The sequence below is a fragment of the Osmerus eperlanus genome, chromosome 1, assembly GCF_963692335.1.
Source record: "Osmerus eperlanus chromosome 1, fOsmEpe2.1, whole genome shotgun sequence".
In the NCBI taxonomy this organism is placed as follows: Eukaryota; Metazoa; Chordata; class Actinopteri; order Osmeriformes; family Osmeridae; genus Osmerus; species Osmerus eperlanus.
Genome location: NC_085018.1, coordinates 22,872,708 through 22,897,275, shown reverse-complemented (window position 1 = coordinate 22,897,275; position 24,568 = coordinate 22,872,708). Strand labels below are relative to the sequence as shown.

The 24,568-nt window shown below is 46.4% G+C and overlaps 2 protein-coding genes across 2 annotated transcripts in view; both read right to left on the bottom strand.

Annotated features, from left to right (window-relative positions):
- The window catches only part of LOC134027792 (fer-1-like protein 4), a 19,403-nt gene extending 5,758 nt beyond the window's left edge, over positions 1 to 13,645 (bottom strand). The window contains 37 exon segments of the mRNA XM_062470912.1: positions 189 to 292; positions 379 to 418; positions 551 to 667; positions 1,139 to 1,236; positions 1,336 to 1,373; positions 1,375 to 1,508; positions 1,729 to 1,889; positions 2,050 to 2,167; positions 2,373 to 2,393; positions 2,395 to 2,547; positions 2,682 to 2,738; positions 2,740 to 2,817; positions 2,992 to 3,116; positions 3,378 to 3,561; positions 3,702 to 3,854; positions 4,178 to 4,294; positions 4,445 to 4,532; positions 4,771 to 4,871; positions 4,980 to 5,100; positions 5,198 to 5,489; positions 5,692 to 5,800; positions 5,885 to 5,973; positions 6,145 to 6,408; positions 6,625 to 6,811; positions 7,329 to 7,509; positions 8,184 to 8,337; positions 8,550 to 8,634; positions 8,894 to 8,956; positions 9,075 to 9,206; positions 9,712 to 9,772; positions 10,105 to 10,272; positions 10,548 to 10,589; positions 10,786 to 10,880; positions 11,164 to 11,263; positions 11,519 to 11,607; positions 12,251 to 12,306; positions 13,378 to 13,645. Coding sequence (XP_062326896.1) covers positions 189 to 292; positions 379 to 418; positions 551 to 667; positions 1,139 to 1,236; positions 1,336 to 1,373; positions 1,375 to 1,508; positions 1,729 to 1,889; positions 2,050 to 2,167; positions 2,373 to 2,393; positions 2,395 to 2,547; positions 2,682 to 2,738; positions 2,740 to 2,817; positions 2,992 to 3,116; positions 3,378 to 3,561; positions 3,702 to 3,854; positions 4,178 to 4,294; positions 4,445 to 4,532; positions 4,771 to 4,871; positions 4,980 to 5,100; positions 5,198 to 5,489; positions 5,692 to 5,800; positions 5,885 to 5,973; positions 6,145 to 6,408; positions 6,625 to 6,811; positions 7,329 to 7,509; positions 8,184 to 8,337; positions 8,550 to 8,634; positions 8,894 to 8,956; positions 9,075 to 9,206; positions 9,712 to 9,772; positions 10,105 to 10,272; positions 10,548 to 10,589; positions 10,786 to 10,880; positions 11,164 to 11,263; positions 11,519 to 11,607; positions 12,251 to 12,306; positions 13,378 to 13,456 — 4,254 coding nt within the window. The 5' untranslated portion in view covers positions 13,457 to 13,645.
- Positions 13,646 to 14,334: 689 nt separating this feature from the next.
- On the bottom strand, positions 14,335 to 24,078 carry LOC134027770 (copine-3-like). The gene is made up of 16 exons (XM_062470857.1): positions 23,943 to 24,078; positions 23,415 to 23,546; positions 23,107 to 23,286; positions 22,482 to 22,556; positions 22,216 to 22,287; positions 22,044 to 22,127; positions 21,741 to 21,830; positions 20,065 to 20,163; positions 19,520 to 19,609; positions 19,262 to 19,321; positions 18,964 to 19,097; positions 18,299 to 18,405; positions 17,930 to 18,063; positions 17,630 to 17,761; positions 16,734 to 16,838; positions 14,335 to 16,367 (listed from the first exon to the last, which is right to left on the bottom strand). The coding sequence occupies exons 2-16, from the start codon at positions 23,544 to 23,546 to the stop codon at positions 16,254 to 16,256; spliced, it is 1,608 nt and encodes a 535-aa protein (XP_062326841.1). The 5' UTR covers positions 23,943 to 24,078; the 3' UTR covers positions 14,335 to 16,253.
- Between the last annotated feature and the right edge of the window lie 490 nt (positions 24,079 to 24,568).

Here is a 24,568-nt window from a genome sequence, read left to right as displayed (position 1 = left end):
AGACAGACAGAGACATATACAGAGAGAGAGAGATACAGAGAGAGAGAGACAGTGAGAGACACACAGAGAGAGAGAGAGACAGAGACACACAGAGAGAGAGACAGAGAGAGACATACACAATCCCGGTTAAAAACTTGGCTCATAAACTTACATTCATCCCATCGTCATCCTCTCTGACAAACACAAACCTGGATAGTAGATATTTTTTTGCGCTTGGGTTTGGGTAGTTCGATCTCCTTTACCTCCTCTTCTATCTCCTCCTCCAAACCTTCCAATGTCATATTGGCTACATCTACAGAGTAAGGTCGAGTTATTTAACGAAGCTTTAATGTTAGTAGTGTATAATGTGTTATGGAAAACCTGTCTAGGATGAACTACCTGTTTCCTGTTGATCTTCAAGGTCTTCCTCATTCTCCGCCTGAACACATGAAACAGCAACATCAAAACATCCAATCAGAATGCTCACACATAGTTATGGTATGGTGTAAACCAGCTATGGAGATTTGTCTGATCCATTGACAACAAAAAAAGAGAGTCTGATTGGCTCAACCTGCAGTTTCGCCAGCTCATCCAGTGATGCATAGTATTTTGACCACCAATCCAGTTCTTCCTTCTCTGGGACATCCTCCTCAAGCTCCTCCTTCTTCTTCTGCTTCTGAAACGGAATCTTGGGGAACGGAAGGGATGTGAGGATGGGATGGTCAGAGGAGAGGAGTGTAGGAGAGGAGTGTAGGAGGGGAGGAGGGGAGGAGGAGGGGAGGAGGGGAGGATGTGGACAGAAGGGAAGGGGAGGAGGGGAGAGGAAGAGAGGAGGAGAGGAGAGGAGGAGAGGAGGAGAGGAGGAGAGGAGGAGAGGAGGAGAGGAGGAGAGGGGAGGAGGGGAGGAGTGGACAGAAGGGAAGGGGAGGAGGGAGAGGAGGAGAGGAGGAGAGGAGGGGAGGGGAGGAGAGGAGGAGAGGAGGAGAGGAGAGGAGAGGAGGGGGAGGGGAGGAGGGGAGAGGAGGAGAGGAGGAGAGGAGGGGAGGGGAGGAGGGGAGAGGAGGTGGGGAGGAGGGGAGGATGGGGAGGAGGGGAGGAGTGGACAGAAGAGAAGAATGGGAGGAAAGTGAAAAAAACGGTGACAAAAGGAGATTCTGACCAGGTTTTTTGGGATCTTGGACATCTTGATGGGCAGGTTTCCCAGCTGCATGGTCTTCATTGTGACCAGAGGGGTGGTCTTCCGGATGGAGGGCTTCACTTTGGATGAGGGAGGAGGAGGGGTGCAGTATGATCAGAACTCGTATCTGCTACAGCCACCAGCAGTTTGAGTCCTAACAGACCATTTGGGGGTCCTACCTGGCCTCTTAGGCTCCTCCTCCTCCTCATCCCAGTCTCCCAGGTTTCTGGGGCCCGAAGGCCATCAGGCTCTGGACCACGTGTGTGCCGACCAGCACCATGCGCCCGAACGCACGCTGCTCCAGAACGAAGATGGTGAGGGGCGGGTGCAGGTATACCTGCTCTGGAAGGTCCTGATTGGATATGGGGTAGGAACAGGAAATTAGTCATCATCTTACATCACAGAGTGAACTACGGGTAAGGAGTCTTGATTGGTCAGGGATAGTGTACACTACCCTTCCATCAAACACCTCTGGGTGGCTACACTTTTACAGCTGTAACATTGCTGTCTCCTGGTGGTGGATTCTACAGACTCTATCTTCCGTTTTGATGTCGAGTCCGGAGGGTTCTCACCACATGGAAGTGTCTGACGATCTCCTTGAAGTTGGGTGTGACTTTATAGTTCTCCATCTCCTCCGACTCCAGACAGTGGCCCGCACACTCTATCCTCACCTGGGGCCGCTCAACCTCGAACAGGTTCACCCTGCACAGGTCCCTCAGGCCCAGAACAACACCTGGACACACACACACGCAAGGTCACAGACGCACACACATTGATAAACATACACACACCTTTACACACGCACACATGTATGAACATACTCACACACACACACACTATGCCATCACGCGATAAGACACATGCATAATATACCCTCACAGAGCCAAACCCACCCCTCACCTCTATCCTGAAGGTCTTGAGGACTGGCCGGACACCCTCAGGTATGACGTAGCACCTCTCCTCGTCCAGGAACTGGGGCTCCTGAGGGTCCACATCTGCATTGAGGGACGGCTGTGAGGGCCAGGGGTCACATGTTAAAAGTTGAGGTCTGTACATGTGCTGTTTAAGTTTTGTTTTACCGTATAGGCAGGTGCTGGTTGCTTTTCAACATGAGAACCCTGTAGATGGACCTACTAACTGACAATAACAGGAGTGGTCCATTTCCCTTTTTACAGCCAATCAGAACCAGAAGTTAACCACTAGTCCAGCTACTGACCTCTCCAAAGCAGGAGTAGTCCCAGTTCTATCAGCTCAAACGCTGCCAGAAGCTGGCCAGCATGGGAACGCCCCCTGGTGATGTTGAAGAACTTCAGTCCAGGCTTCTTGTAAGGCTCCTCCACAAACTTCAACTCTGGCTCTGCAAACGCCCGGCCCAGAGAGTCATTTTTTCCCTGCATGTACACACACACAAAGAGACACACACACACACAAAGAGACACACACACACAAACACAGGTTTTATGTAGTCTCAGGGTCAGGGTCTGTGTTTCATTTGATTGAGTTACTATGGTAACGGGGGGGTTACCATGACATCGAAGTCGTAGAGGCTGATGACGATGATTGGAGGGTCATCCCTCAGGTCCCTCCTTGGTGCCCTCAATCAAGATCCTGTCAAACAGCAGCAGCTCACACCAGGTAGGGGACAGGGTCTGGTTCAGGATCTACACACACCGTTATTAACACACACACCCAGTATATTAACACACACACACAAACATTGAATTTACACATGCACACTGTGGACTCCCACATTACATTAACACACACACACAATATGAGCAACCCTATAACATAAACACACACACAGGGAGGAGAGAGTGGTGGGAGAGACTCACCCGTGAGACCTGGCACTGCGTGGAGAACAGCACCTTGGTGAAGGGGTCCGACAGACCGGTGTCATCTGAAGCGATGATGCCACGTGCCTGGTACATATGGCAACGCAGCTGGAAGTAACGACTGTCTGAGGATGCACACACCCAAGACAGTAGAGACACGATAGAGGCCCAATAGAGACATGGTGAAAAAATAAAATTAAACACACAGGAAACACAGTACTGAGTATTGAGTATTGACATCGTGGAGATATAGACAAAGACCAGTCCAGAAAAAGTAGACACAGTAGATGTTACAGTAGACACACAATGGAAACCTGTGGGGCAACAGTAGAGAGGAACACAGGGGAGGAAGAGACAGCTGGAGGCTCAGGGTAGTGCCGGCTCACCCTGGCAGGTCAGGGAGATGGGGGGCATGTTGGTGGGCATGGGCACCCCAGCTGGCATCGGCTCACAGACAGGCAGGAACTCTCCAGGCAGGCTGATGGTGCAGTTTTTGGCGTACTTGGTGATGCCCAGCCACAGATACACCTCGAGCTTGGCGAAGATCTCTCCCACAGGGCCACCAGGGGTCTGCACACACACACACACACACACACAGTAATATAGAATTTAGTATGTCGTACCTGCAGTAGAGAAAATATTTAGTGTGAGTTTGTGTGTGTGTGTGTGTCTGTATGTGAGAGTGTTTCCATGCTGTATCCGTGTGGTACCTTCATGTAGACGGTGGACAGCTTGCCACAGTCCTTGCCTCTCTGCTCCTCCACCAGAGAGAACAGGATGGAGTGTGAGGGGATCCGGCAGTAGGCCAGCCTCCGCCCTGCACTCAGCATCCACAGAAACACATCTGGCAGGGTGCTCTGGGGCTGGAGGGGTGGAGGGGAGATGGGTGGAGGGGAGAGGGGTGGAGGGGTGGAGGGGTGGAGGGGTGGAGGGGACAGGGGTAGAGGGGTGGAGGGAGAGGGGTGGAGGGGTAGAGGGGTGGAGGGAGAGGGGTGGAGGGAGAGGGGTGGAGGGGTGGAGGGGTGGAGGGAGAGGGGTGGAGGGAGAGGGGTGGAGGCGTCGAGGGGTGGAGGGAGAGGGGTGGAGGGATGGAGGGGTGGAGGGATGGAGGGGTGGAGGGGAGAGGAAGACATAAGTATGACAGGAACCGTCAAAGGGCGACTGAGAAGTGATCGGTCCATCCCACCTCTTTGGCGAGCTGTAGGAGCTTCTTGAGGATCTTGTTTGCTTCTGACAGCTTCTCTGGAGCTGTCCTCCTGGTCACCCTCCTCCTGGCACGCAGCGCTGCCCTGGCCAGCAACAGCTGGATTCACACACACATTCACAGAACCCACACACACACACACAAGTTAGATTCATAGCTTGTTGACTTTCTGTGGTGATGAAGGAGAAGGTGACCAAGGTGTTTGTGGTGAGGCTGTGAGCAGAGAGGCTCAGTCAGGGGGTGACTCACGATTCTCTTCCGGAGCAACTCTCGTCTGCGTTTGTCCAGGTTGTTGGGTTTGTAAGCTCCCTTCTTGAATGCATTGGAGCAGTACTGTCTGGAGAATCACACTCCAATGATTCGTTTTGATTCACTTTCAGGCTCAGAAATATGCAGCCGTATTTGTTTTTGATTCACTTTTATTCACTTATTTTTTATTCACTTTCCCAGGCTCACATTCACAACCAGACACATTTTCACATTCATTCCGTAGCAGTTTAGGTATCACACGTACATTAAAGTACATCTGCAGATTCAGACGAGTGAATGTTTACATTCAGTCAAGAGTGACTCACTTGCAGCTGGCCACAAACTCTGTGAGAACCTCCCCCAGGAGGTCCTTGACCCTGTTCCTCGGCCTCTTCAGAAGACCCTCCACCTCCTCCAAACCTATCTCCTAAAGAGTACACACCTACGTCAGCTACACACACACACACACTTTCATGTTCAGGCAAAAAAAAGTATTTGAGAGCGAGGTTTTCGACGGACGTTCAGACAGATTTACCAGCCTGTCAGCAATCTTGTGTAACCAATTAGAACTGTAATAGCGGAAGCTGTGGTCCTCGAAGCAGCACCAGAGGTAAAGACAGGGCTTCTCTCCCCTGAGGGGAACACAGCGGAACGACCTGCAAACGTTCGTCCAGGATTAGATGGGATCCAAGCCAGTCAGGGTGGATGTACGTAGAGAGGAAACGTCTTGAGGATAGCTGGTAGCCGTCTTACCTGTCAAACTCAGTGGGCTGTGGTTTTCTCGGCTTGGATACAGACCTGTCCAAAGGCCCAGGGTCCAAGAGCTGCCCCCTCTCCAGCTCGTCTTCAGACCCCAACAGAGGCTGGCCGTCATCGCTCAGATCCTCCATGCCTATGCTCACGTCATCTCTGCTCCTGGAAAGATCATCCCTGCTCCTGCGTAGGTCATCCCTGCTCCTGGAAAGATCATCTCTGCTCCTGCTAAGCTCCTCCTTGCTGCCACTTTTTTTGGACTTCGCCACCTCCACCACCTTCCCATAGTTCCCTGTGGACAACAGAAAAAACAGTTTGATGGAACAAACCATAATGTGATACTCAAACGGGGACCTGTATTTTCTTTGGTGGTAAATTGTGCTTTAGAGATTAGAATCTCTCCAGGGAAAATTGTCAAATTGGGTTTTGGAGATACTTCCAAAGGTCAGTGTGTTTTTCTCAGACTTGACAAAACAGCTGCATTCACATATTACCTATAGACAGTTCGAAGGTGATTGACTTGCTCCCTATGACAGGGTCCATCATGGTGATTTCAAAAAAGGAGGCGAACAGCAGAAACTCCTCCTTCTCTCCCACCAAACCCTGCAGGGCACAACCGGTTACAGAACAATCAGGATGCAGGGGAGAGCGGTGCTAAGAATTGTGGGTGATGTAGTTCAGACTGACCTCAGGCATGGGGTGGACCTCCTTCACTTCCACAGTGACTGCCTCTGGTACCTCCATGCCTGCCTCTTCTGACTCCACTGCAGATCCAGCTACACACAAATACATAAAACATCGACATCTACATAAGCCTCAACAACTAATTAGTTTCTGACAATATCAAAAACAACAACATCAGTGTTGTTGTTTTGGATGTGGGCCCCACAGACCCACAATGCAATACAAGCTGTTCAATTGCAGAATCGAAATTTCCAGCCCCTCACCATCCTGCTTCCTCTCCTTGGTTTTCTTGCTCCTCCTCTTCAGGCGGCCCAGCGCCCCCTTCACGCCGGGGGAGGGTTGGGTGTCCGCGGCAGCAGAGTTGGGCGAGGAGTAGACCTCCACGCTGAGGCCCAACAGGAGCCGTCCGCGGTAGAAGATGCCTTCGCTCAGCCCCTCGTTCATGGCCTGGTGGACGTCCCTCAGGGCTGAGTTCCTGGGAGAACCGTACAGGTTGATCCAGGAAGGGCCGAAGGTTGGGTCAAACCCTGGAGGACGGACGGGAGGGAGACAGAGAGAAAGATGGAGAGATGGAGAGAAAGAGGATGAAGGATAGACAGCAAGATGGAGAATGTCAGTATCAGAGATTATCATCAGAGTATCAAAGTTTCTTGACTGCAAAACGTGCTGTGAGGTGAATTCAGGTCAGGTCAGGTTGGACTTGACAACTTCTGTTAGGGTGAGATATATGTTAGGAACTGTACCATTTCTGGTTGGGTCAGAGATCTGTTGAAGGTCCAGGAAGTGTGTTGCCACAGCGACATCGCCAATATTAGCATCATCAAGGATCTGGATTTTGATTCGTCGAGCAAGGGGTGGGAACTGCTCGATGAAGGAGATCTGCTCGTTCCACGTGGGACTGTTGGTGCCTGACACCACGGAAGTCTCTCCCTGAAAGAGACACACCAGATGAGGTTGATAAGACTGGAGTAAACAGGACTGAAATCAGGAACTCCTTTGCACTCTCCCCTCTCCTTTCCTCCTCTATCCTCTACTCCAGCCATTCCCCACCTTTTCCACTTTGCGCCCCACTTGCACAGCTCAAATATTTTTGCGGCCAACCTGTATTACCCTAGCGTACCACTAGTGGGCCGCGGCCCACAGGTTGGGAATCGCTGCTCTACTCCGCTCTCCTCTCTTCTCCTCTCCGATGCTCTCCTCCCCCAGTTTCTTGCTGAGAGGGACCAGCTGAGCTAAAGGACCTGATCGGAGCCGATAAGACGTGTATTTGTGTGTGTCAGTGTGTGTGCTACCATTAATAGCAGTGTAAATAGAGGGACCACAGCCCATTGAACAAATAGTAGCTGTGTTCTGGGAAAAGGTGTTGGGCAAAGGGGAAAGAGATGGAATGTGTGTGAGTGCGTGTGCATACATGCTTGTATGTGACTGCGTGTGTGTGTGCTGGTACCTGCTGCCCAGCGAAGGTGACCTGGACGTAGGGGTCTATGAAGACGTTCCTGTCCATCATCTTGGAGAAGTTCCCCAGGAAGCCAGCGCTCATGCTGGGCAGACCCTCGGCCCGGTACACCCTCACCAGGAACTGGGCCCAGGGCCGCTCCGCTGGCATCCCCCTGGGCAGCAGCAGGTTCCTGCACACACACACCACACATACACACACACACCACACATACACACACACCACACACACACACCACACATGCACACACACACACCACACATACACACACACACATACACACACACACCACACATACACACCACACCACACATGCACACACACACCACACATGCACACACACACCACACATTCACACACACACCACACATGCACACACACACCACACATTCACACACACACCACACATGCACACACACACCACACATACACACACACGCACACACCACACATACACACACACACACACGTACACACACACCACACATACACACACACCACACGTACACACACACACCACACGTACACACACATACGCACACACCACACATACACACACACACCACACGTACACACACACCACACATACACACACACCACACGTACACACACACCACACATACACACACACCACACATACACACACACACACCACACATACACACACGCACACACCACACACACGCACACACCACACATACACACACACCACACATACACGCACGCACACACCACACACACACCACACATACACACAAATAAAAATACACACAAATAAAAATACACACACCACACACTCACACTCGGACAGTCCTGTGGAATATCAAATGTTGCACTGGGGCTCACTTGTCGATCTCGTCGTTCTTGGCGCCGGTTGACGGTATGCTGAGGTCGTCTCCCTTCCTCACCACGGTGATGCTGGCCTTGACGTATCCCCGGATCCCTGAGCGGGTGTCGGATGGGTCGGTCAGAGGAGCCCACTTCTGGTGGAAACTGTGGTCTGGAAGGGGTGGTTTGAGTGTGATGATGTCACGTTATGTCTACTTGTTTTGGCTCTAATCTGTGATGATGTCACATTATGTTCACTTGGTTGGCTCTAATCTGTGATGATGTCACATTATGTTCACTTGGTTGGCTCTAATCTGTGATGATGTCACATTCTATGTGCTTGTTTGGAGGTATTCTGTGATGGTGTCACACATCCTTGTTTACCTGGCTGGCTGTAGACGGTGCTGATGTCGATCTTGAACATTCCGATGCGTTTCATCAGGAGTCCCAGCAACTTCTTGTTGACCACCTGGACAGGTAGTAGACAACCGGTCACATGATCACCTCACATGTTCTCCTTTACCAGAGGTGACCCATCCAGCAGACACATTTACATTTACATTACATTTAGTCATTTAGCAGACGCTCTTATCCAGAGCGACTTACAGTAAGTACAGGGACATTCCCCCCGAGGCAAGTAGGGTGAAGTGCCTTGCCCTAACCGCTCAGCCATCTGACCCCCCACCCACACACACATCCATCCAGCACCATAACAGACAGATACTCACCGTCATTTCGATGACTTTATCAAACAAGACATCCTGAGTCTCATGGAACTCAAACACAAAGTTCTTAGGGAGACAGAAAGGGAAGGACAAGATGGTAGGGTGAAGTTAACTGTTCAAATTCAGCTCAATTCAATGTAACTGACTTGAATTTGGTTGGGTTTCTCCCACTCCCAGTCGTCACCTCATTGTAGAAGGGACAGTTGGTGGACTTCTGAGTAGCGGTGTGTCTCTTCTCCTTCTCCACACGGAGGAACACTACAGGGTTAATGTTCACTCCCTGCAGCTTCTGAGCCTCCAGGATGCTAACATTCACCTGGACACACACACACACACACACACACACAACACACACAAAGTGTGTACTTATAAAGCTAATGTATCTCACTGGAAATAATAGTAAGCTAATGTATCACAAAGTGTGTACTTATAAAGCTAATGTATCTCACTGGAAATAATCGTAAGCTAATGTATCACAAAGTGTGTACTTATAAAGCTAATGTATCTCACTGGAAATAATCGTAAGCTAATGTATCACAAAGTGTGTACTTATAAAGCTAATGTATCTCACTGGAAATAATAAGGTACATCAATTGACTGCAGATCAAGAGGTTGCAGGTTCAAATCCAGCTGTATGTTGCTTTGGAAGAAAGTGCCAGGTAACTGAGTACATTTAGGTACAATATGCAGTTATAGATCAAACAGGATCAACATGAACTGTGTATAGACCTAGCAGCCATGTTTGTATTCATGCAGCTAATGGGGTTGTGTATGGCATGATACAGCTAGTGTCAGCCTCTGTTCTGTTTGACATCACCCACCTGGAAGCTCTGGACTCTGGGAATGGCAGTCTGGCCATGTCTGGACAGAGCCCTGCAACGACTACACACACACACACAAACACACACACAAACACACACAAACATGCACACAAACACACACACAGCCACACACATACAAAGAGAAATGAGAGAATGCAATGAAAAGCATCAAATATGTCCTGTTATAAGTTTTGTGTCTAGACATTTGTATATGTCACTACACCAAGATCTATAGACCTTAGACATCAACACCCAAGAACATGGCCCTGGAGAAGACTAGAACCAATATCCAGACGACTTCTGTTCTGTCTGTGATCTACAGCTTGGATCTAAAGTGGATACAGAGAAGTTGTTCCTCCTGTACACCTCCCTTGGAGACTGACAGGAAGTTACCTCAGTATGGGTGTGAATGTCATGTTGGAAGTCTCCATACTATCCATGTCAAAGTCATCGTCATCATCATCACCATCTTCGTCATCCTCGTCTCCAGTGCGAAGCAGCTCCCGGCCGATCCTCCGGGCAGCCCGGTCCAGATGCTCAGGTCGCAGAGCCTGCCTGGGCCTGAGAACCACAGCCCATCATCACAGAATCATCTCTTAGAACCAGAACCTACAATCATGGAATTATCTCTTCGAACCAGACCCTGTCATCAAAGAACCATCTCCTGTCATCTTAGAACCTGTATCCTTCATCTTAGAACCAATACCCATCATCTTAGAACCATAAGCCTGTCACCTTAGAGACAAAACCTTTCATCTTAGAACCAGAACCTGTCATCTAGGAGCAAGAACCCATTATCTTAGAACCAGAAGCTGATTCTCGTCAGACAGACTCACCCTGCATCTGCAAACGCTGTGTTCCGGATCACCAGCCCTGACCTGGAGGGGGAGCAAGGTGTCGGAGTCATCAATCACATGCTACATCAAAGTGAATGTGTGTGTATGTGTGTGTGTCTATATGTGTATGTATGTGTGTACAGTACCAGTCAAAAGTTTGGAAACATTTTCCAATTTTTTACTGGTACTGTATGTATGTATGTGTGTGTGTGTATTTGTGTATTTGTGTGTGTCTCACTCGTCTCCGTCCTCCAAGTCCAGGAACTCGTCTCCCTCCCAGCCTCCAGCTGATCCCTGGATGGGCTGGTATCGAATATCCAGCTCCACATACATCTGAGACACACACATACGGAATCACAAAGCAAACTACATTTCAGAAAAAAAACAAGGTTATGAATCCTCACAGAATCTTCATGTGAGCCCTGGATCGTGTATTTGTGAATGACAGGTGTGTGTGAATGACAGGTGTGTGTGTGAACGACAGGTGTGTGTGTGTGAATGACAGGTGTGTGTGTGAACGACAGGTGTGTGTGTGTGAATGACAGGTGTGTGTGTGAATGACAGGTGTGTGTGTGAATGACAGGTGTGTGTGTGAATGACAGGTGTGTGTTTGTACATCAGTCAGGCTGTAGTTGGCTGCAGTCAGACGTTCTCTCAGCACCATTCGTCCTGACGTCACCACGTGTTGCAGGCCGACCACCAGCTTCCCTATCAGCCTGGACACACACACACACACACACACAGAGCACCTTAGGATCAGGGCAAAATGTTTCATGTATGATGTCTCCCAGGCATAGATGATTCCAAGTCTGAAAAGTTAAAAGATGAAACACTTGGTCTAAGATTTATTAGCACTAAGTGCTTACGTGTACAATTTCCCTAAAAAATAATCTCATCTGAAATTCATGGTGTTCAGGGCTACTTCCCCTGACCAATATCTGTACCCGTCAGCAGACATGCCAGGGACTCACCTGTTGCTGAAGACTTTGCTGCAGTTGTAGACACTGATAGTCAGAACCTCGTTTCCGATCCCTTTCCCATAATGAGGCCATCGGAATTGCTACAGACACACACACACACACACAGGCAGACGCAAAGGCACACACGCACACACCGTTACAGTTTTGGTATTTGTGGAGACAAAGTTAACAGCAGTATCATAGCCCTCCCCCCCCTCCCTCCATGCCCCCACTCTACCACACACACACACACACACACGCACACACACACACACACTGTACCACAAAGAACAACCAAGCTTCTGATTCACCACCTCAACAGATTCCACAGCACTGTTTGTCAAAGGCTAAACCCAGCATATGTGTTTACAGTTTCAGAAGCTTGTTACCCCCTTAAGTCTGTAGGAGTCTGACTCACTAAGTACAGAGAGCCTTGATGTGGTTTGGCAGCCACAGTAGTCAAACACAAGTACAGCCAAGCTCCTAAAAGTTAAATCTCAGCTATCAGGGCTCAACCAAGAAATGTGTTCTCCTCATCAATCAGTGATTGGTCAGGGGTGTTCCAGAATGGAGGGGCCAGTGTTGGCTCAGAGGGCTGGAGGAAATTTATCAGCTCTATTAAAATTGTTTTACTCTGACTAGCACACTTACCTCCCTTATCTCTCTTTCTGTCTCTTTCTGTCTCTTTCTCTCTCTTTCTCTCTTTCTTATATATCACCCCTCCCTGCATACAGCAAATGTTACCTCATTGAAGATGGCCAGGTTTTCACACTGAAGGATCTTGGTTTTATGTGTGAACCCTGTGGAATGAATATCAGAAGCCCCATCATAAACATCATCATCCACATACAGGTCCAACAAACGCTTGGTTTCACCCAAAACATAACATAGTTTGAAAATATTATTTCAACCTTTACAACCTATTTTTCTAACCTTAAAAAAAAAATCAGCCTTTCTAAACTTTTTGAGAGAAAATATTTTTTTTCCACTTTTCAAAACCTTTTTTTCAAACCTTTTTTGAGAAAATATTTGTTCTGTCTTTTTTCCATTTCTTTTTTCAAAACTTTTTTGAGAAAATATTTGTTCAAACTTTTAGGAGAAAATATTCCTTCAACCTTTCAACACTTTTTTTCAAAATAATTATTCAACCTCTCAAAACTTTTGTTTTTACACACCAGTCGACACAACAAACAAGTTTTTTCAACAATTTTTTTTTTTCATACACATAGGAGAAGAGAGGAAGACATGGGAGAGGAGAACAGAGAAGCCTAAAACACAGTAAATCAGAGCAGAGCAGAGTACAATAGAGTACAGTAGAGAATAGTAGAGTCCTCATCAATGGTGCAACTTTGTACAAAAAAGTACAGTAATGAAGTATTTGTACTTTGTTACTTTCCATCTCTACTCCTAGAAGATAGTTCTGTCTGGAGAATACTAACAGCTGGAGACTAAAGAAGACTGTCTACAGCGATTGTTTGAACAAGATGATGACGATAATGATGAAAATGATATGCTCCTCTCTTAATCCCAGATCCTGGAGAGAGATCAGACTTGCTAGAAACAAAACGTAACCCTGTACAGTAGAATCTCTCACACTACAAGATGAGTGACTAAGGAATCGAGATAACTACTGATCAGCCAGCACTGCCAATGTTACTGATCAGCAGACAGAAAGGCAGTGAAACAGGAAGACAGACAGGCAGAAAAATGAGTAGTACCAAATACAGACAAACACAGTTAGACAGACAGGCAAAAAACTGACACGTAGATACAGGCAGAAAGACAAGTAGTATTGACCATGTAAGTGACAAGCAAAGACAGGTAGGCAGACAAGTACAAATCAGGGAGGCAGACAGACTGGTAATACTGACCTCTGAAAGAGAGTTCCACCTTGCGATCGTACCTCCCTGGGAGGTTAGTGATCCTCTTCAGGCTGACAGTGATCGACATGTCCGAGTCCTGGCAGTCTACTAGCGCTCTCACACCCTGGTTCTACAGAGTCCCAGCGCTCTCACATCGTCCTCTGGTCCCTCGGTCTCAGTTCCGTCAGATTCACATGCTGCCACCACAGTTCCGAACGTCCCAAAGTTCTATCCTCTTGTTCTGTTTTCTCAGAACACTGAACTTCTCCACCACTTCTCCTTGCGTTCCTTTTTCCCTGGTTATCCTCTCCTCTGTCTTTCTCTTCGGCTGTGCTGTTCAGGAGGTGGTGAGGCGACGTCCTGCTGTGTGAGGGAACTAACCGAGTGGCCTAGCCTGTTCAGTCACTATCAGAGCACACACACACGCATGTTTGCATTTGTGCACACACACGCACACCTTAGACACACTTCTATCATACGTTCAGGGACTGAGTGGAATACGTGTCATGATGGCTGGCTGGCAGGTAGACCCAATTGGAAGACTCAGACCCAGGAAGTAAATTAAAGATTTATTTCAACTAAGTCGGAGAAAAGGCAGGGCTGCGGTAGCGAAGAATCCGGGGGGAATGTTGGACTGACGAGATGAGACTGGAGCGGGCAGGGGTATGAACCGGGTCCAAGAAAAAGACAGAGAAACTGAGTTATTGACAGAATACGACGCAAGACTGACTAAGATAAATCAGACGGCCTGTAATTGAAAATCAAAAGGGACCGACAGAAAGAACAGACAGATAAAAACTGAAAACTAAAAGGGCAGGTCCAGCCCTGGCACATGACAATACGGCCCAGCTCATTTCAGGGGAACAGATCACAAAACAGACGCTTGAAGAATTCCTGTAATGGTTTTCTCATTAATGTAATTTATTTTGATTTAATTAATCAAATAAGCACAAAGCAGTCTTCAAATATGCCTGGTGATGTTCATAATTTTTTAATATTATGATTCATAATATTTATCATGTTCCTTAAAGTGACATAATATCTCAAGTCTCATCAGATACATAACAACCCTGATATGGTCCTGGCCAGAGTAACAATCCATTATTCAGCTATATATATATGAAATAAAATGTAAATAAAAATATATGAAAGCATCTGGAATAATGAACAAACTGTATTTTGGAATTGTTACAATTATTTTAACAATGATAGAACTGACTACAACCGAGACCGTGGCACAAACATCATTTGTTATCAACAGCAACATGTTTTTTTCATCTACACAGATTTTTTTTTTAAGATACAATAGCAAACACCCAATTTAGTGGAGAATTTACATATAACGAGATAAGATAGTTCCCATATTCAATAAGAAATAAAAATTCCCTTTACAGAGTAAACAGATACCAAGCAATTGTATCCTAGCCATGTCTCCTGTCCAGGTGTGCTGGGAGAGCCTCTAGCTCTGAGCTTGACACAACTAGGTTTACAAACAAGTTGTTTGTAAACCTAGTTGCTACCATGAAAGTAACACAGCATTGGTAAACTAAACACACTCTCTGGACCCAAATCAATGTTGGCACTTTACAAAAATATATGGGTTAAAACCAAACATACATTTGACACTTCTAAACTCTCCTTTATGTAAAAAAGTAAACCATTATTGAATATCATGATAATTAACTAGCAACAACCTGATTGTTAAAGAATTCTGTATTGTCACATGATTCTATGGCAACTTCAGGACTACTCTAAGGCATATACTGTATATATTTTTAGTCTTTGGTACAGAATATCAGAAATCCTATGGCATTTCAATCCATCTATCGATTTTCTTTTCTTTTCATTGAATAGTTTTTAATAAATTCCTAATGTTTTGAATTGAAAAAGGTATTGAACTCTTTTCCCATTGCAGCACATGTATATTCTATCGCAGCATGTATTCCAACAAATACATTTGCCGTGCCTTGTTGAGTCACAACACGTGTCCAGCATCAGACAGGAAGTGCAAAGTGATTATAGTATAAAATCAGCAACTATCATGCAGCATTTAAGGCGTTTTAGTTTGCATAGAAGTTGGTTTGCAGCTAAAGCATTAGACAGCAGACAGTTTAGCTAGTAATAGTAACAGCTAGCTAGGAGGGTGCTAGGCCCAAGCTCATTAGGTTCTGAGGGAGAAAAGTGTGGAACACATGACACATAGGGTGTGTCTATGGTAACATTCTAGATAAAACTCATAAAAAGATTAATAATATAATATGTAAAAATGTAAATGTAATAATGTTTGTCAGAAGACCAGTCTCCTCCTTGCTAGCATGACAGACAGCACATACACTATAGATGAATATGTAGACAAGGGAGGAATAGTTAAGAGGGGGATTACAAGGTAAAACAGTGGTCTTCAAGGCACTGTTAGAAGATCACAGTTGGAGATGATTCCGAGGTTGAATATATCAAGGTTTGGACAAAGTCAATTGATTACCCATGAGCCTTTTGTAAAACTACATTCATTATGGATATGGGACAGACATGGGACAAGTTTGTGGTAACTAAAACAAGATTGGCAAGAAAAGTCAAACATTGGCTCCTAAAAGTATTTACGTGTACTTTCTTGGTTATCATTATGTAGAATTTTACTTTCTGCAACAAATTGTGTAACTTTGTTTTTAGGGGAGAGATTTAGCTACTAGTAGGTTCTGTTGCTAAACTTCCACATTGTGACGAGTGTTGTCTAAACCTCTATATAGTCAACCATGGATGATTCCAGAAAGTGGTTCTACAGTCTGATCAAGTGACTGCATAGACCTCTGGCGCCCCCTGTGGTAAGGAGATGGAGTGGCAAGGAGATGTGGCTCCAGAGGTAGATCTATGGCCCGGAGGCGGGTCTATGCTTTAGCACCAGGAAGGCTGATAGGGTCAAGCTTCCTCATCTTGAAATAAGACACCAGCTGATTGGGTACCTCAGCCAGAACACTCTGGGCCAGAGCCTCTTTAGGTGCCTTGGGAGGGAAAACAAAGAGAGAAAACAATGAGTGTTGCAAGGATATGTTACAGTGTAGGTACCTCATGCTACTAAGATAGACTGGTGTGTCCTGGTCAGGATATGCTAGTCTACAACACGGACCAGAAAACTCAGGGACTGTACTGCAACATGCTGCTGTTACCAACAGCTTCAGTACTGTTCTATATTATTTTGCTGCGACCACGTCATTCAGGTACGATCCTACAGGTACTATTCAATTCAATATGCTTCATTGGCATGAATGTTCAGGTGTAACAATATAAGTGTATCAATGTACTATCCTTGAGGTACTATCCTACAGGTACGTGTCTGTGAAAGAGACCAGAGGGTTCCAGAGACGTACATTGATGAACTGCCTGAAGGGGACAAACTGGACGATGTCTCGGGCCACTGACTCCCCGCTCAGGGACTTGAGGACGCTATCGTCTCCATCCAGCATCTCCATGGCCTGGGAACCAACCAACCAACAAGTGAGTGTTTATATGAATGAATGCATTTGTGAATCAAAAGTCATCTTAGATGGAATATGTTTCTTGTCTCATAAAATAATATACTATATTATATAAAGGTTACATATTATAAGTGTATGGCAAATTATATTTATTGAATATATATTATAGTGCTCAGTTAAACACGTAATTAATGGCGTTAACGCAAACTCATTTTAACGGCGTAAATGTTTTTATCGCGAGATTAACGTTCTTTTTGGCCTAGCAAACTTTGTAGTTTTTTTCACATGCTGTTGCAACAACTACGACGTTAGAAAAACTACAACATCACACCGGATCTAGCTAGACCGGAAACAAAACAACAGGCACGCTGCGCACACTTGTTTGGGCTTGCGAGCCAGCTAAAGAGTAGTAGGCTAACGTTACGTTTTGAGTGGATGGCGAGCGCGAGACGCCAAATGGATGCCAATAAGATTCTGAATGGAAAGTTTACTTTTAAAAAGTTGCCAAATGGTTCCATTGACAATACCAAAGTGATCTGTGTGTTTTGTCATTGTGAACTGAGCTATCATCGCAGCACGTCCAGTCTGAAATACCACTTGATGGCCAAGCACACAGCTGATGCAAATTCTCCGCCCCCTCGTCAAATGTCAAAACGTGCGATTAATTGTGATTAATCGCAAGTTGACTATGACATTAATGCGATAAATCGCGAATTAAATATTTTAATCGTTTGACAGCACTAATATATTATATTTCTTTAGCTCCAGTAGGTGATCGTCACTCGCACCTTGAAGTCGGCCTCGCCCACTCCGATGATGATGATTGACATGGGAAGGCGGGAGGCGGCTACGATGGCGTCACGGGTCTGGTCCAGGTCTGTGATCTCTCCATCAGTCAGGATCAGCAGTACAAAGTATTGCTAAGAAAGAGGAAAACGAGGAGGAAGAGAGAAAAAGACACGAGTCACCGACAGATGATAATACGGCGAGTTAAACGTGTTTAACACAGCAGTGTGTCTGCCTTTGTGTGTGTATTGTAACTTTCTGTACGTGTGTGTGTTTGCATGTGTGTGTGTGTGTAAGCTTACAGATGCGTTGTTCTGTTGTGCTCCCCCAACAGCGAGACGGGCGACATGGTTGATGATGGGAGAGAAGTTGGTGGGACCGTGCAGTTTGACTTGGGGTAGAGCCAAACGGTAAGCCTCTATGATGCCCTGGACACCTACACACACACACACACACACACACACACACACACACACACACACACACACACACACACACACACACACACACACACACACACACACACACACACACACACCAGCAGTGTAGTTGAGGACTCAGTACTGTATCTGTGCAGCTTGCCCCTAGGGCTTACATCAGCTTGGGCTAGGGTGTTTATACTGCTGGACTAGGAGTTCTAGGGGCTGGGGTCAGGATCAGGTGGTGTATACCTTGGCAGTAGGGGTTACTGGGGTTTAAGTTCAGTGCAAACTCATGGGAGACCTGCCAGTCTGGAGGAACCTTGGCTCCGAAGCCAAAAGCCGGGAAGAGTTTATCACTGAGGAGAAGACGAGAGGAGGGCAGAAGGATCAGGGCGTAAGTATAGTGTTTAAGTTTGAAGAATTTAGTGTGTTGTGTTTAGGGTGTAATGTATAGAGGCCTCACAATCCTGGTCCTTGGGAGACCCTGTCCTGCATGTTTTCTATGTATCCCTGCTCTAACACACCTGATTCAAATGAATGGGTCGTTATCAGGCTTCTGAAGAGCTTGATAATGACCTATGAATTTGAATCAGGTGTTCACGTAGAATGTAGGGTGTAGAATATAGGGTGTAGAATGTGGGGTGTAGAATGTGGGGTGTAGAATGTGGGGTGTAGAATGTGGGGTGTAGAATGTGGGGTGTAGAATGTGGGGTGTAGAATATAGTGGGTAGAATTTGGGGTGCAGAATGTGGGGTGTAGAATGTGGGGTGTAGAATATAGGGGGTAGAATTTGGGGTGCAGAATGTGGGGTGTAGAATGTGGGGTGTAGAATATAGGGGGTAGAATTTGGGGTGCAGAATGTGGGGTGTAGAATGTAGGGTGTAGAATATAAGGTGTAGAATGTAGGCTCTTACGTATCGTAGTCCTGCACCACCTGACCCACAGACCAGGTGGCCAGCAGGTACTGGTTCTGCCCGTCGGGGCTCAGGTAATGCAGAGAGCTGGGGGAACGAGGGTCTCCGTTGGACCCCGTGAAGTCTATTCCCACCTGGACACAAGGACAGCAGAACACATAGAACCTTCAGGACCATAGAATGTTTGGAATATTCAAGAGAGTAGAATGTCTGGTTATCATGTCCAGCTACGATGAGAGACTCAGGTGACCTATCCCCACCCTCAGCATCGCCATGCTGGGGAGGGAGAGTGGCATACCGTGAAGTTGATCTGGCAACCTCCCATCACATAGTCCAGGAACGAGTACTGAGCCACCAGCTGCAGGGAGAACACACCCACCGGTTACCATGGGCACAGACACATCCACTTGTTACCATGGACACATATATTCACAGGGTCTCATGATGGACAGCCACATGCTACCAGGACAGGGTTGCTGTTGAGTTATGGGTACTGTAGTCCTGGTAAACTCAAGTCAACGTCTGTGGAAATATATATTCAATATTATAGACCTACCTGGCAGGACTTGAAAATGACCACTCCAGAGTTCTTATAGCTCTTTTTCTTCTTCTTTTGTTTCTCAGGGTGGATACAGTCGAACTCCACCTGGGGACACAGCGCACACTAGTGGTCAAACATTGATACCTGATCACATCGTAATCACCAGATCCTCTACACTGTAAAGCACACTTCAATATATTTCAGAAACTAAAGGATGTCATACTGACATAAAGATTGAAGTCAGAGGGACCAAGAACAACATTTCTACCTAAAAGAAGTTACTACCCACTGTAGATAGATACACAGTTTCTAATAAGCCCTATTGGGAAAAAGTGGGGTTAAATAAAGACAGAGTAGAGGATAGAGAAGGAGGATAGACAAAAGTGTTGAAGAATACTACTGAGAGAGAAGGATGGAGTGAAGAATACTACAGACAGAGAGAAGGATGGAGTGAATGTTACTACAGAGAGAGAGAAGGATGGAGTGAATGTTACTACAGAGAGAGACGGAAGGAGTGAACACTGATGTACTGTAGATAGAAAGGAAAAGCATGGTCTCACCGGTGAACCATGGGCAGCTTTCTGCAGCTGTGCAACACTAGTTTGGAAAACACCAATGAGGTCATGCGAGCCATCGTTATCATAGTCAGAGCAGTGAACCTAGAAGAGAGGAGGAGAGCAGAGGTGAGAAGGAGAAGGAGGGGGGGGGGCGAGAGAGGGGCTCACCGCTCTTTGCCCTCCAATAGCTTGGCAGCCGTACAAGTGAACTGGCCAATCATGTCAGAGCTGGTGTCCTCGTCCTTATCATAACACACAACCTGCCAGTAGTACACACACAGATCAGGACTGATAGTCTATCCATTAGGGGTGGGCGGTATACCGGTATGAACGCGAATACCGGTATTGCGTTGTGCCATGATATGGATTTTGCCATATCATGGATATCACGATATATTAATAAATGTATTAAGTTAAGTGTTTCTGTTTGGTATAAAATATAAGTCAAGTGATAGTTCTCACCGGTTATCCGACATCGACCAACAAACAGTAGCCTATAGGCTCTGTAATTTGTGTCGTCGAATTGTGCTATCCAAAAGGTGGAAACACTATCTTTTTCACTACCTCAAAGCCATGCATGTGCGTGAATATGAACAATCTACCAGAATGCATTTGACAAATCCAATGCCAGGTTGGTTAGAATCGTGAAATGTTTATTGTAGCCATTCAGCTAGGGTGACCAGACGTCCTCTTTTAACCGGACATGTCCTCTTTTCGAGACCTAAAAAATGCGTCGGGCAGGGATTCCAAAACTGTCCGGGATTTTGCCTCGTCAGATATTTGTGTTTCTCTGGGTCTTTCACAAACTATTACGCCCTTATAAGTTTTGGAAAGGGTATCTCCCTTACGTTCCACCTTCTTGCGCGAGCTCTGACTGTAGAGAGAAATGTCATTTTGATCAGATAGTGCGGCATGCATTACATGACCAGCCCCCCCCCCCCCGGTGACGCGACGAAGTGTCCTCTTCAGCCATGTAATAATTGTTTATAGCTCGAGCTAACTCACAACAAATATTTTACAGAGTTTTCTTGCGATCCCATAAACGTAGGCTACTGTTGAACGCGTAGGCTACTGAGAAGTCGGTCTGCATGGCAATTAAACATTGCAACATTTGGAAAATTCAACTCATGCGACACACCGGAGTTACCCAATCCAAATCCGTTCGAGTGCGGTAGATTAGCTGCTGCGGTGCGGTGTGGATTGTCATGACATTTTAAGAATAACTAATATATCATGATATATACCGTTACCGTCAGTGCTTACGAATTATACCGTGATAAACATTTTAGGCCATACCGCCCAGCCCTACTATCCATTAGGACAGGCTTTGGAAACACAGCTTCACAGTGAAACAAACCTGCAGGGAGTCAACACAAAGAAACAGCTTTTCCTTTCAGACAATACGACTACGGGTCCTATAGAGCATGCTAGGCCCTGCGTGGGTGGAGGGTGTAAATCAAATCAAACTTTATATAGCGAATTTCATACCGGAAAGCAACACAATGAGGGGAAAAGGGGGGGAATACAAACACGTATGTTAGACACTAATTTTCCAGAGCATGTGAGCATTTCTTTATTATGTGTGTGTGTGTGTGTATGTATGTATGTGTGTGTGTGTGTGTGTGTGGCTGTGGGTGTATAAGTTAGTGTCATGGTCCTGTCCTCCAGACGGCACTCACCTTAATGCTCTTCTCCAAGTCACAGCTGCAGAAGGTCTGCAGCGGCACGGTGAAGGTCTTCCAGGATGGGTTCAGGTTGTTCTTCACCACCTGACAGAGGAACACACAATGGTCTTCCATGTTCCACAGACAAGAACATTTATTGCATTCCAAGTGTGTCTTGTGTGGAGCGCATCAGTGTTGCCGATGTGTACGTGAGGTACCTTTGGCGTGTGTCAAACGTTGCGTGTGTGTAGCTGTTTCGTGAAGTGTGTTGAGTGTGTGTATTGTGTTGGTGTGTGTGTGTAGCGTTGTGTTGTTTACCTCTGTTCTGTGCACCAGCTGCCACTGGCCATCGTCTCCCTGCTTGAAGAACTCCAGAAATGGGTCCGATTTCCCAAAAAGATCCTGACACACACACACACACCTCTGTAAGTGCTGAGTCGGAATGACGAGAGGCTTCATCAAATCTCTACTGTCCTTCATCTCTCCTTACCTTCTTATCCAGGCTTTTAGCTGCCGCCTCCAAAACTATGGATCTGTTGTCTTTAATCTCCTCTGCTGTGATCTGGAACACACACACACACACGACACACACACAGACACTATCATAACATTTCCATAACGGACACAAATTAAGAGTTATTTACATAGAATACTATGCATGCCGAAATGTAAATTTTAAAGGTGCCTTCAGACATCTACAGAGGAAGCCAGTTCATGCTGGCCACAAGTGACACACACACACAAAGTTTCACTCACAGTGATGGTTCCTTTGCCAGCAGGCTTGCCCTTCTTCAGCTGTAACGGTCTGGTGAGCTTCTTACTGGAGACAATCTTGGGACACACAAACACACACACACACACACATATAGGTGTTAGTGCTGTCTGAAGAGAGCAGGGGTGCTGTGTAAAATCCTTCAACAAATGTTCCTTGCAGCTGGATGAGTCGACTGACATGAGTGGGCACGCACGCTCAGCTCCTGGCAAATGTTCGACAAAATTTAGAAACGTTTCTAAGGGTGCCAGGACTGAAAAAGGGTTGGGAAACACTGGTCTACACAATTAAATTATTATAGATTAGGGTGAATAAGGGAAGATAGCGGATGGGATCTTTATCTGTTTGATGGAATCATCTATCCAGTAGCTACAGTGGTTAAAGGACATTATCATGATACTCTAGTCTAGGGATTTTCACCGAACGTCTATGACAACATCACCTGGATTCTTTATAGGGATTTCAACAGAATGAAAGTTCCTTAAAAACATTCCCACAACTAGCATCACCCTGTTTCAGCTGACTCTGACTGGGTTAGTAGTAAGATCATTTTGATGACCATACAAATCGGTCCAAGCTGTGATGGAAGTACTGATGAGTGACACCCACCTGTCCCAGAGTGCACTCAAGCCCTCCCAGGAAGTCGTCATCGGTCAGGTCCACAGACTTGTTATCGATGTCGTAGACGTCCAGCTTCAACTTCTGGACCTTCTCAAAGTAGTAGTCCACACGCAGGCGCGTGCTGAAGGAGGGGTCCTGGCAGTTGTTCACACGTTCTGTACGGCCCAGCTACACATACAAACACACAGACACACACGCATCATATCTTCAGCCGCTCAATTTCTTCTCCCACGCCCGTCTAGTCCTCATCTCTTCTCATGGGTCTGCCCAAACGCGGCCCCCCTCTTCATTCTTACCTCTGCCCACTTGTCGTCACCAATGCTCTGCAAAAGCACACACAGCGGATCAGACTTCGAACCAACATCCTTGTCTAGAAGGTTGCTGCACGAGATGGAGAGCTCGATCTTCGACACGCAATCAGTCGCCATCTGAAAAAGACAGACCAGTTCGACGGGTTAACTTGTAAGTCCCACAAGATCACGGTAGAAAAATACGTGTCTTTTTGTTTCTTTTTGAGAGATAGAACTACAATGTTTTACAACCATAACTTCAGCAAAAGTCTTCAAGAATTGCAATTGGAAAATAACAGAACGATTCGATCACAGCGATGGACTTGGCCACACAAATGCATATTACTGAAAGCACTAACAGACTTTTTCATAGCTTCAACATGTAACCTTTTTGGATGTCAGAAGGAGCTAAGGGGGGGCGCGGCAGAAATCTGGGGTGGCGTGGCCCACACAGATCAGGACTAACCAAAAGCAACTATATGTTTCGCAACACCATCAAAGGGTAACGAATAAACCCCGATCAAAGCAAGTTACCTTGTTTCACCCAACAACAACGTACAGGATATAAACAGACGCTATGTTGACCCACCACGTCGAACTGAGTACAAGTTAATGTCACTGAATGGATTATTTGACTTTCGACGTTCACAAAAGGTGTGGCACATGATCACCTACGTAACAGCCCTACCATTGGATAAACTGCCTTTCTGCAAGCGGTGTTATTGGCCATCTGATACATCACTCACGCTCTTCTGGCAGTATAGGGGGAATTTGCGGAAGTGCGCCCATACTCGTTTAATAAAGATGTTACACAATCCCAACAGAATTTAGATTTCACAGTGGCCTTGCAGTTTTATACACGCATGAATATAGCTTTATAGCCAGTCATATCCTAAACACAAGTGCACAATCAAGTCTGTTAAGAGAGCCGCAGTTATACGACTGGCTGCACGTTATGATGTAAGTTTCCACTTTAAAACATAAATATATGGAGGTATGCAAAGCGGTGTTCGGTCCCTGTGAAAACACCACTAAAGGAGCAGACTAATAATCAGTTACATATCGTTATCAGGGGTAACTATGCAACGTTCGCTAACCTATGTCTGCTATGCTGTGCTTCTCTCCCGCACAGCCTGGTTGCAGCTATCGAACTAAATTGG

Excerpts from the sequence above, each read along its gene's own strand:
- LOC134027770 (XM_062470857.1), bottom strand. The coding sequence starts at position 23,546 with ATGGCGACTGATTGCGTGTCGAAGATCGAGCTCTCCATCTCGTGCAGC. Across the intron at positions 20,164-21,740 it reads ACTTGGAGAAGAGCATTAAG|GTTCACTGCTCTGACTATGA; the intron begins GTGAGTGCCGTC and ends CCTCTCTTCTAG. Across the intron at positions 19,322-19,519 it reads TCATTTTCAAGTCCTGCCAG|CTGGTGGCTCAGTACTCGTT; the intron begins GTAGGTCTATAA and ends TTCTCCCTGCAG.